This window comes from Zingiber officinale, chromosome 2A (genome assembly GCF_018446385.1).
Source record: "Zingiber officinale cultivar Zhangliang chromosome 2A, Zo_v1.1, whole genome shotgun sequence".
In the NCBI taxonomy this organism is placed as follows: Eukaryota; Viridiplantae; Streptophyta; class Magnoliopsida; order Zingiberales; family Zingiberaceae; genus Zingiber; species Zingiber officinale.
In genome coordinates this window covers 145,875,976-145,888,256 of record NC_055988.1, presented here as the reverse complement: position 1 = coordinate 145,888,256, position 12,281 = coordinate 145,875,976, and the positions used below count along the sequence as shown (strand labels likewise).

The 12,281-nt window shown below is 34.4% G+C and overlaps 2 protein-coding genes across 5 annotated transcripts; both read left to right on the top strand.

The window, feature by feature from the left end:
- The first annotated feature begins 523 nt into the window (after positions 1-523).
- LOC122042546 lies at positions 524-2,925 on the top strand. 4 transcript variants are annotated; one of them, XM_042602714.1, is made up of 3 exons: positions 562-1,053; positions 1,663-1,764; positions 2,373-2,925. In XM_042602714.1, exons 1-3 carry the CDS (start codon positions 991-993, stop codon positions 2,559-2,561), a joined length of 354 nt encoding a protein of 117 aa, XP_042458648.1. In that variant the 5' UTR covers positions 562-990; the 3' UTR covers positions 2,562-2,925. The 4 variants fall into 4 exon arrangements, 2 of the variants coding, with proteins under 2 accessions (XP_042458648.1, XP_042458647.1); XM_042602713.1 differs by having other exon boundaries at positions 562-1,061; positions 1,650-1,764; XR_006129289.1 differs by having other exon boundaries at positions 563-1,061.
- Positions 2,926-4,396: 1,471 nt separating this feature from the next.
- Positions 4,397-10,930, top strand: LOC122042545 (5'-adenylylsulfate reductase-like 5). Its single transcript, XM_042602712.1, has 4 exons — positions 4,397-4,728; positions 9,394-9,575; positions 9,682-9,806; positions 10,359-10,930. Exons 1-4 carry the CDS (start codon positions 4,558-4,560, stop codon positions 10,784-10,786), a joined length of 906 nt encoding a protein of 301 aa, XP_042458646.1. The 5' UTR covers positions 4,397-4,557; the 3' UTR covers positions 10,787-10,930.
- Positions 10,931-12,281: the final 1,351 nt, after the last annotated feature.

Sequence of the window (12,281 nt, the reverse complement as noted above, 5' to 3'; positions counted from 1 at the left end):
TTACAGTTTCGTAACGACTATAAAGTAAATTTCCACCATTCACGTTGTAGTAATTATGAAATTGTAGTTGTTACAATAGGAATTTCTACCGACGTTAAATATATTAAATATATATTATAGTAACTATGAAATCGTAGTTACTGTAACATGTATAGCAGCTATAAAATAGTAACTATTTAATGCACTCGACTAACTTAAGATTTGGATGAGAGATTTAAACGAGAGATAACAATATTGATTAATATTAATAATATTAGAGAATAATTATATGATTATACACAGTTGAATAGTAAGATGGGGTGTCCTTTGAATAAAAAAAGTTCAAGTGAGACGTTGTTTGATGTTTTTTTTTAAAAAGCACCCTTTTACTTTTACTTTTATTTATTTTTCTTTTTGGATGCTTCAAGTATCTGAATTTCGTCTAATTAATTTTAAAAATAAGCGACCTTCAGATTTATCAATAATAATAGAGAGAGGGTCAGGGTCCGATGTGAGTAATTGCTCCTTTCTGGACGTTGAACGAAAAGCCCAATTGATGGCCCAACCCACTTTATTTTCGTCATCTCTAATGTAAGGGAAATAGAAGAAGCGGAGCTGGGAAGAGGAGCATGGTTGCGATCTCTCTCTCTACCGCCACAACCTCCACCGGGTTTCTAATGCGCCGCGACGATGGCGGATGCTGCCGCAGACCTTCCCCTTTTGCAAGTTCAAGCTTCTTACCCGAAAGCGAGCCGAGGCTGTCTCTCTCCTCGCGACCGCGAACCCTAATTTCAGTAACTAGGAAACCTTGAAGCCGGAAGACAAAGGCGTAGGAGGAGGAGGAGGAGGAGAAAGATATAATCTTGGCACTTCTACACGGTGGGGTTGGCTTCCGATCGATCCGCAACCTTTGAATTTCCAGCCGGATGACAAAAATAGCACACTGCGGAAGATCGTCCGCTTCTGGAATCGAACGTTGGTGCTTCTACTTCCGTTGGTTCTTCTACCTCAATGGAGGAGGATGTTCGTGATTCGAGGCCTGGCGAGGCTGGCAAAATCTACGGACATTTGGAGGTGAGAAGGTGCGTGTAGATCAAATATATCCTTACTTTTAGCGTCTCTGGATTTTGACGCTAATGCCACCTCTAGGTTTACATCTTCTGTTGTCTATATTTTCCAACATCAAATTTTTATTTCTGTTTCTCAAAGACGACACTCTTCGGTCAAGGTTCTTCTTCCTCAATCTCACCGAAAAGGCTTTGTTCCTTAAACCCTCAGCACATTGGAGAGAGAGAAATGTTAATAGCAAGAACTTTGCCTTCCTTTCTGTTAAGAATAGTTCCTCTTCTTTAAATATATCATAGGTTTCTGGATTAGGATAACACATGGGGTAGTAGTTCAAGAATATTCAACAATAAACGAAGGAATTCCACTTTGATAATATGCAGAGATTCTTTTTATTGTGAAATATGATATTGATGATAGTGACAATATTGATGATGACCTTGATCTTGATACAAAGCTGCTAGAAATGATGAATGTACTAACTATGGATATGCTGCCAAGTATATACATATTGAATATCGATATCACCTTTCGATTTGCATTAGCAAGAGCAATATCTCCTTGCATAATATGGGTTCATCCTTATTCATCGAACCTACTTATAGCTGCCCAATGCAGGCAGTCATTGAGATCGACCGAAAAGAAACTCACAAGGGCAATGCTCTGGATTGCAAGGGAAGGGAGGTGATGCTTAAATGTGAGGAGAAAGGCTCACAGAAGGTGATCCAGCCTCTTCCCTCTTTGGTGACCTTTGTATTGATGCTAAAATTTGTTTGGTTATAATAGCAAGTAGGTCACACTGACACAAACTGAGATTGTAGAGAAGGAATAAGTAACACTGCTCTCAACTGTGGTATGTTGGGTACACTAACTGCTTGAGTTGTGAGGATTTGAGGAAAATAGAGTTTGTCACGGCTTTGGAAAGGTCACCATGAATAGATAGAAAGACTGGTTTGCAAGGGGGAAGAAGAATCATGGCACTAATTAATATGTGAATAATATCAATGATGTAGCTATATCATCTGTTCAGTATTTATCTTGTATATCATACTTCAATTGATTTGCATGGCCTGGTAAATGCTCCTATGAACCAAAGAGCACTCATAACCTCTTTCATTCTTTAAGCTAATGCAATAACCTTTGCCTTGTATTTGATAACATCCTTCATGAAGGTTTGCCTTTTGAGCATCTTGTTTTTTCAATTCTTTTATTCGATTATGAAACATTCAACAATCACTGTAGAGGCATTAACACAGTTCTTAGTTTTACACTCAGATTTTGGTCGTGTTGACATCCATGACTTTTGATGTTGCTCTCTTTCCATGCAGGAGGCAATATGGCAGTTCTATCAGTTAATCTGGAATCTTTTCAATGCCGAATGCATTATCTTCCCAATCTATGTTTCACTTCTAGTTCTTGGAATTCCTGTCAAGAGGAGTTGTGGAGATCATGCACAAATAGGGTCTCATTGTATCATCTCAAGTTCTAAACCAGTGCAATATTACACAGTTGGTTGATTTAAGAAATACTTCTGCATTCTGACCTCAGTCAGTCCCAGCAGTTAAAATAAAAATTGGGACTCGTTCGACCCTCAAGGATTTTAAAACCCTGATTGTCGATACTCGGTGACAATGTTTGAGAAAACTTGGAGAAAGCAAACTCTGTAATGAAAAAGTTGTGTTACCATATCGTTTAATTTGGTGATTCCTAATCGGATTGGTTGGAACACGGCAACACATTCTTTTCAGTTTTGTTTATGGAGTTTCCTTTACAAATGGATCTCCTGAAATTTATAAAAGTATAAGTAAAACAAGCTTATCAGTGATAATCTTGGTGCTTTGATGTAACCTAAGGTGGGACTTAGGTGAAACAGCAGAATAATTTTTTTTTCCCTTTATTTATATTTTTATTGTCTGTGTCAAGGCTTTAAATAACTATAATAAAATACATCATTGTAAAGCCTTTTTTTTTCTTGGCAGTCATTTAATTTTTAAAAAACCCTTTTTAGAGCAAAAGGACTTAAACAATATGTTAATGAAACAAGGATCTGAATAATAATTATCTCATCTTTTTCTACTTGTGCTTAAAAATAACAATGGGTGAAAATGAATTTCTTATTGAATCTTTATTCCTTCAAAATTACAGAATAAATGGTGACTGAAATAATTGGCAGGTGAACTCACATTGTCAGCATGAAAACTAGAAGAATACTTTAACTAAAGTGTTTAAACAAAACAATCTTAAGAAAAAGATAAGAAAAACTAGCGTCTTCCATATTTTCTATCTCTTTTCTCACTTTTTTTTTCATCTATTTTTTCCCCCTGTCTTTGCTAGTTTTCTTAAACATTTTTTTTATATGTGAACTAATTTTTTTTAAAAGAATTTTCCTTTCATCCATTTTATTTATATGGGAGGAAATAAAGATGGCATAAAATAAAACAATACCCTTTATTTTTTTATTATCGAGCACCCCATTTTAAAAAAAAAAACAAAAGTGTCCACTATATTGAAAAAATACCCTTTTTTCATAGTTAAAATTATTTTAATATTTATTAAAATTACTCATATATTGATTAAAAATATTCTAATTTATTCAAAATTAATCACACTGATAAGAATTAATTAAACAATTTTAATAAAAAATATTATAGCATAAAGTAGTTGATTAAAATTGCCTAAAATAGCTTTGACCAAGTCTATTTTAATTGGAATAATTTTTGACAAAGTTCAGATAAGGATACTTTTAAATATAAGTCAACTCTTTTCATATTTTTAAATAGAAGGGATTTTTTTTTGTATTTTCGTCCAATAATTATTACAACACTTATTTTATTTGAGAATTATTTCTTTTAATTTATTCAGCTCAAAGCCCCTTAAAGTCAAGGAATTTTTAAGGCACACACTTAACTTTCATATTTCACGCATTTATTTTTTCCTTCCCATAAACTGTGATATATTGGATAGATACTTTTTTTTAAAAAAAATTAATATTACTATAGTGTTAATTTTTAAAAATCAAATATTAATTTTAGTATTTATACCGCACTAAAATGGTGTTAATTTTTAAAATGTAAGATCGTAGTTGCTATTTTTTGAAATTTAACATCACAACGATGTATTCTTTCGAAACAGCATAATTGATGGGGAGATAAAACAAAAAAAAAAGGTGTCTTTTATCAAATTTAAAAATTAGATATGTCTTTTAAAAATTTCACATTTTAAATGTGATCTTCCGTATTATTCTATTTTCGTCCAGTACTCAACAACACGATCTTAAATATTTACGGCGTAAATGAAATTGACCTTGAATCTGTTTTAGGGGGAACCGTCACGGTCAAATTCCACTATAAAATAATCGGTCGGTGGAGGCGACATCGAAGCAGCTATTGAGCAACGACGAACACCCCGAGACGAGAGCGATCCAGCGGGCGACGAAGCCGAGAGGAGCGCTATTCCTTTTCGATCTTCCTCTCGATCGATTCCTTCTCTTCCCTGTTCTTCTCTACTCTTCCCATGTCTCTACCCTTTCCCTTCCTCTGCCTTCTTTTCCTATTTTCCGTCTTCGTTTCTCTTTCCTCGTCTGCGGCCTCGGCGGCGCCTATTTGCCCCGAATCGGACCTCGCCTTCCTCCGCCATCTCGCCGGGCAGTGTCCTAGTTCGGTCGAGATTTATTCTCCTTCAGCGGTACGCTTTTGTGTTTGATTGATGACGCCTCTTTTGCTTTTCAGCTCCTTTGTTTTGGGAATGGTCTAAGGGGCTGTGATGCCTTACTCTTACATAATTTGTCTTTTTTAGCTACGAGATTTGTGAATCGATAATTTCCTATAACATAATCTTACTTTGAATGTATTACACTGGCATCTAGGGTTTATTCTCGAAAAAATGTTTTTTTTTTCTTTTTGTAGTTTTGGTTTGGGAATGTGGTAGCATTTGAGTGCACACGTGCTCCTGTGGCTTCTTCTGATTTATTTGGACGATTATGGTCTTGATTATGAGAATATTGCTGTATATGGTCCCCAAAATCTACTAAACTTGGGGCATACTTGATACCTGCGGGAAAAAAATTTCTAAGCAATATTTACTGATTTAACTCTTGAATTTTCCTTTGCTTGATGTGTACCACGTATAAGCTCTTAAAAATTCATTGTAGGTGGTATGCAATATGACCATTGCATAGTGCATTTGCTGTACGTAAGCGATTACAAGGACACATATGCGGCAATTATAAGAAATTGTTTGATAATGGTGATATTCATAAAGATATTATCCAAGTAACTGTAAACGATACTCAAAAAGTTACACATCTCCCATATCAAATAAAAAAAATGCAAATAAGATTTAATAAACACATGGTGATATTTAACTTGTAGTTCTTATGGACCTCCAAGATGTAATGGGATGTCAAGCTGAGTTAGATCAATAATTCTTATTCTATTAGTTGAATTTTTGGGATATTACTAGAGATATAATGTTGCATCGAGTTCAATGATGGGATAACCTTTTCAGTCAATCTTAAATAGTTGAGGCTAAGTCAATTTATTTGTTGATGAGTCTCTAGTTACTCAAGTGAAGATGACACAACTATATTCTTGCATATGCAAAAGCTAGTGTATATGGTTCAGTGAAACATTGCATATGCATAAACATTGTTAAATAGACTGCCTTTAATACAAGGGCTGTATGTGCATTTCGTTTTGATAGAAGGTGTACCTTTTATGTAAAAAATAAGGAAAAATGTACAACTTTTCATCATTTTCCAAGTTAGAGCTGTCAATGAACTTAAGAGTCCATATTTAGTTGCATTGATTTGTAATAGAATTTGGTTTGTTTTGCATTTGCCCTCCATTTGTAAACAATTGCTGCCAACTTTAATTGCTTTCAAAGGGAATATAAAGGTGTTGTAGATTTGGATTTTTTACGTTTTATGCCTATATGTATAAGGCTATAGACGTAAATGCAGCACCTGGCCATATGATTATTAGTAGGGCAGGGCCTCAAGTAATTGCGCTTGATCCAGTAAATGATCAAGAATAAGATCAACAATGAACAATTACTTTAAAGACTATGTTTAACCTCTAATTGGTTATGACATACAAACTAGATTTGATGCTTTTGATTCATTACTTTCTCCCTTAAAGCTAGGGCTATAAATGAGAGTTGAGCTGAGCTTTATTATAACTTGTTTATAGAGTTTGATAAATGGCATTTGTTTAATTCATGTTTTTAGCTTTAACATTTTATATACTATTTACAATCTTAAAATACAAACAAGTACAAATGGTGATCATTATCATTATCAAATTGTGTTCGTCTCAATTGGTTAGAGTTAGCGCTATGGCATCTTATCTTTCCATTAAGATAATCTTATCTCTCTCCACTAAGATTTGATTATCTATGCAAGGTTATATCACTAGTAATATCTAAATCAATTAAACCTTTTTTTACTATATTAACTCATGTTTTCTGTCAGCTTCTTTATCCCTTTTCCGTTACACCTTTCACACTCAGATTCACATCTTCAAATTGCAAATTGTGAATCATTTGATTTCATGTTAATGTCATTTAGCTTTTTTCCTTTCATTTTTTTCATCTATTTGAGTTGCACCTACTTTCTCTCAGCTATTAATATTTTTGTATTTTATTGTTACTTTTTCTAGTAGGCGTATTTAAAATGGAATGGACATGTATATATACGTCTAATAAATGCCTCAATTAGGCAATATGAGACTATGATAAATACGGGCATTAATAGAAGAAGAGGGAGATCTAAGAAGATTTGGTTAGCAACGATAAAAAATGATAAAATTAATTTAAATATAGATGAGGATATAATAGGGGATCAAGCCCAATAGCTTTAGATGATCTATATAGTTGACCCCACATAGTGGGATAAAGGCTTTGATTGTTGTTGTTATTTTTCTAGCAAGTTCCCTAATCCATCTTACGATCCTCATGTCTGCCACACTAACTTTTGTACGTGTGCTGATTATTGATAGCCCAACATAGCCCAACTCTTTTATATACAATATATTCTTATATATTTATATAAACAAGCTAAATGAATAAGATTGCAGGTGAGCCTTAATGAGCTTGTAGAAAAGTTTGTTCAGGAACATTAACGAGTCAATCTTGTAAGTTTGAGTTGTTATTATTGTTGAACTTAAAAATATGTTCAAGCTTAATTATTTTTCGCTTTTTGTATTAAACGAATGGAAACAAGCTCTTTCTTTGTTGAGTATCAGGCCTGTCCATTAATATTTGGTTCATAGCTCTACAATTTTGAATTTTTAAAACTAAAAAGTTTTTTTTTCCCTAAATGCTCTCTATCAAGCTACAGCCCTTTAAAATTTATAATTTCCATTTCATCTCTTATTGTTGAATAAAACATTCCCCCTCTGCGATTTCATATGTCAATACTCTGGACTAGTCAACACTATGTGGGCAAGGGGGTTTCTTCATGCATTGCTTCAAACGTCATTTGGAAGTAATCTGTCCTACATAGAAGAATTAATGAGAACGTGTAATTGGCAATGATATATTGTTGCAGAAGTGATCACCATGATAATGATTGGAAAAAGGTTAATGGTATACTTTCCAGATCTGTGAAGCAGTTGACAACACATGTAAGCTTGGGGAGGCTAGCAATTTGATAAAGAGCTTCATGTTGTTGCAAGATGAAGAAGATGATCCCTTACTATGGTTGTCTTAACCATTCTCATGAGTTGGATCCAACATAATATTTGATGATTTGCGCAAAGTCAGTTCCTCAATACCTCTACATTGACTTAGGAACCACCTCAAGGCTTGTAGATGATGAATTCCATCAAGAAGAGACTTGCAATGGAAAGAGAAAAGAAAGGCATAGGTCAGGGGGCATATGGTTTTGAATTTAAAATATCCCTAACTCTAGCTATACAGGACACTATTGTAGCTCCAATGTTGCAATGGTATGAAGCGCATTAAAGGGGTGGCCATGACAATGGCAACAACGTTTTATCTCTACTAGGAGGAATGACGTGGTCTGCAAAGGATTAGATCCATTCTGATACAAAATTGATGTTGAGGAGCTAATAATATTATTTTATCACAAGAAAAAAACTTTATGGTTCTCCTTATATAGTCAAGCTATACATGAAAGAAACTAAAATTACCCGTGTAGCACTACTATTACATTAACTATCTTAACAATAGTAATAAAAACTCCTTTGTTTGAATGAAATGTTGATGCATCTTTTTCTAGAGTATCGTACATCTGTTATGTTGATCCTAGAGTACTTTTGTCATACATCTATTTGCTCATTTTCTGCACAAGGCTCCTCTTATTCCATTTAGACTCCTTTTTTATGTTAATTTTGATGAGTCTGGCTTGAGCAAAGATCTTTTTTTGGATCTATTGGAGGTCTATGAGCATTGCACAACTTTATCCATATTTGATGTAAAATAGAGAACCCGACCCAGTCTTCATTCGGTGACAAAAACAATACTTTGGCTTTACAATGTCAAATGAATGATTGTATTTAATTAATCAAACTTATGTTTTGGATATGATACATGATATTAACGATCTTGAGTTAAAACCAAAATGAGTAGCAGTTAAAGTATAAGTTTAGTCCTAGAGTCACAGAATCAAATGACAGTGATGCATGAATGAATGTGAACCTACATAGTTTTGACATTTGAAAGATAAAACAAGTTCTATGCTCGTAGATTCAACAATGAGAATTCCTGAAAACTTGAAAGCTAAAAGGAGTCTATGTACAGGTTGTAACAATGAGAATCTCATCAAGACAATAATGCTATAGACGACGACGACAACAACCAAGCCTTTTCCCACTAGGTGCTATAGACAATGTGGCAAAATGTTTTATGTATGTTAGGATTCTTTTTGGCAGTACATTAGGATTTCTTCTTTTGCAAAAGTTACTTTTGGTAGAGGCCTTTTCAAATGCAAATGCAGTTGCTTTCATGTTTTAATTAGGTTTGAGTAATCATTCACTTGTCAATTTAGCAGAATATTGCCGTACCTTTTGTTAGATATTGAAGTGCTGTTGTTTTTTTTTTGTTTGGTAGTCATATTTGTTTCTGTTAATGTGGACTATTAGACAGTTTGACTGTTTTTTTTATTATTTCTATACTTTATGGAATCAAATGACAGTATGACATTAAAAAGAATCCTTTCCATCTTACTTTGGTTGGTTTTTTAACATCCTTTGTTAAGTAAAATCTGACATGATTTTATTATTTCTAAAGGAAAATTAATTCTCAATTAATAAGTCTAGTAGCCACTTTGCCCATTCAATTATTCTGAATTATGTATTGATATGATTTGTTCCTTTTGAGTTCTTGAAGGTGGATGGGGATTCTCTGGATAAAGAGTTGAGCAATGCTATGAGTAATGGTTATTACTCTATCTTGTTCTATGCTTCATGGTGTCCATTCTCGAGCAATTTGCATCCCATTTTCGATGTGCTCAGCTCCATGTTTCCCCAAATAAAACATTTATTAATTGAAGATTCTACCATTATGCCAAGGTGTGCTTTTCTAAACATAATATACATCAGCTTTGTTATGTAGTAAGATTGATTTTTCCTCAGTGAGTGCATTATTTGATCTGGCTTCTTCTCACATTATATGCAGTGTTCTCTCAAAATATGGTATTCACAGCTTTCCAGCCCTATTTCTGTTCAACGGATCTGCAGTAGTGCGACACCGTGGTGCTAGAGATCTCAATGCTCTTATCCAATTTTACAAGAAAAGTACAGGTTAGTCGATCAATTTCTCTTCTTGCAATCATTAGGTTACAACTCCAAGTATTGAAGATTTGATATTATTTCCCAGGCTTTTTTGACACCCTATCAGTCGTCTGGGAAGGAACATGATGTAGTTTACTCTAATATTCTGTTTAGACTTAGTTTAAATTGGCTTGAAAGAGACAGATTTATTTGTTGATGGAGAGAAATCTAGAAGTCAATGGGAGATACTACCAGTTCACTCCACTCCACTAGATTACTTGAGAAAATTAGGGTATTGTAGTTAAATTTCTAGAGTATAACTAACTCCCTCCACCATTGCAAGTAAAGTTCAATTTTCCATGCATGTAAACATGACATGAACCTTCCACAGTGAATTCTTCTTCCGCACTTGCTCATTGAGATAGGCCTATCTGTTGGTGGCTTAGGTTCATTTTTTAAAAAATTGAGATTTGGGACCAAAGTAGGCGCCGACTATGTAGTTCCAATTAGACTATGTAGTTGCAGTTCCAATTTCCAAGTTACACGTTACACATTTTTATTTCTTTTTGCCATGTTGTGCAGGATTCAACCCAATTTCATACATGGTTGCTCACCATTCCATTAGTTCGTGGGACACTCAGACCTCAATGCATCAAACTGGATCTCCAAGGGAATTAATGAGCAAGGAGCCCTATGTTGTGCTGGCAGCACTTTTCATTTTCCTCAAGATAGTTCTATCACTAGCTCCTATCATTTACTCCCACCTCAACTATTGTTGGGCTTCACGCACTTGGCGTTTGAATGTGCATTTCCTTGGCGAACTGAATCAGCTTTTGCTGAGAGTTCTACATTTGGTTGACATAAAGAAACTGTGGAGCAAGCTTAAGCTCAGCAATGGGACAAGGAATTTGAGGGAAGGAGCAAACAACGCTCACGCGTGGGCTTCCACCCTAGCTTCTGTGTCGCTGGGCGAGCCATCATCGCCACGAGTAGCCTCTTCCATCTCATGATATTATTTAGCCATCGAGGAAAGCAGAGTAGAGTTTCGGTGTCACAGTACAATTGCTTCCTCAATGTTCAGTGTTTGTTATTCCTTCTGTTGCATCTTGTATAAGAATTTGGATATATGGAAGGAGGATGCTATCATTGGAAAATCTGTGGGCCCGTTTAGTCACTTATCCATGCACTCTACGTTAACAGCTTTGCCATTCTTAACCATCGCCTCTGTCAGAAATCAGACATGGACTAATCCACAAACATACACAATCAGCAGCATGCGAGTCATCAGATGAAGTAGATTTCAACCAAACTCATGTGCGATGTACAACCATTTGTCCTAATCGAGTTAGTACTTAGGCAGGGTTTGTAGCCAAAGAGACATGGTTTGTTTTTTAATAGGTGTAAATAGTATTTTAGATTATCTCGTACTTTCTGTTTAGGAAAGCCACTAAACAAAGACGGAATAAGTTCTCGTGATTTATCTTCTTTCAAAATATACGAGGTCATTCTAGAAGAGCTACTAAGATACCGATTTCACCTTTTACTATCAGATATATAACTATTTGGATGCACAATTCAGCAACAAAACAAATTTCGAACTTAAAATGAATTCAACAAAACTTCTTAATCACTGTTCTACTTTTGGTTGCGAGGGCAAAAATAAACAAGTTTTTAAATCTCTCACAATTGCAACTTAAACAACTAAAAGAATGTAGTACATAAAAATCAAAGCAATAAGCTATCGCTACAAGCATTATGAAATTTTAGAAACAAATTAAGTTATTAATAATCTAGGGTATTTTAATTGACATATAATTTTTCAACCGGGTAAGGAAACTACAACGTAGTTGATAGTTTTTATTTTATTTTATTTATAATCCACATCTAATTTTTTGCTGATCGATATCATAGAAAATTTTTTTTGCCAACTACTGGAATAAATTCAAAACGAAAAACACTGTCACATAATAGTTAGAGTTCTAAAGTTATCTTCCCTCCATCTATACATAAGATCAGTTTAACCTTTACATAAACGCGAGATTAAAAATTATATATTTTATTTATTGAAGAAGTCAAATTCAATTTTAAAAGGATAATTTAGTAAAAAACATTCAACTTTTAAAAATACTTTAAAATGCAACTAATTTTTATTTACCAAATCATATATTTATTTCTTAAAATACATAGCGGGATGGAAATGATGTGCCACACGGTAGATTCATAACTCGATCAATATAAATGTCATCGGTACTAGTACTAGGGGTGTTTCCAATGTATCAGGACGCCTTCATGAATATTGATCTGATCTATGCGTTATCATCTTGATAACTTTTCTAATGCAAGTTGCCTCCGATTGACCCAGGATGTCTCAGTTTTAGGCGTCTCCAAACAATTCAAAACGCTTCCAATCCACTAGTTCGACACGACACTCTTTCGGAAACAGTAACTTTTGATTCGGGATTCTAATCAAGGTCCATCGGTGGCTAGACGCACAAAATTTAAAGA

Coding starts and splice junctions, on each gene's coding strand:
- LOC122042546 (XM_042602713.1), top strand. CDS start 991: ATGGAGGAGGATGTTCGTGATTCGAGGCCTGGCGAGGCTGGCAAAATC. Junction 1,062..1,649: donor GGACATTTGGAGGTGAGAAG/GTGCGTGTAGAT, acceptor ACCTACTTATAG/CTGCCCAATGCAGGCAGTCA. Junction 1,765..2,372: donor AGGAGAAAGGCTCACAGAAG/GTGATCCAGCCT, acceptor CTTTCCATGCAG/GAGGCAATATGGCAGTTCTA.
- LOC122042545 (XM_042602712.1), top strand. CDS start 4,558: ATGTCTCTACCCTTTCCCTTCCTCTGCCTTCTTTTCCTATTTTCCGTC. Junction 4,729..9,393: donor AGATTTATTCTCCTTCAGCG/GTACGCTTTTGT, acceptor GAGTTCTTGAAG/GTGGATGGGGATTCTCTGGA. Junction 9,576..9,681: donor GATTCTACCATTATGCCAAG/GTGTGCTTTTCT, acceptor CATTATATGCAG/TGTTCTCTCAAAATATGGTA.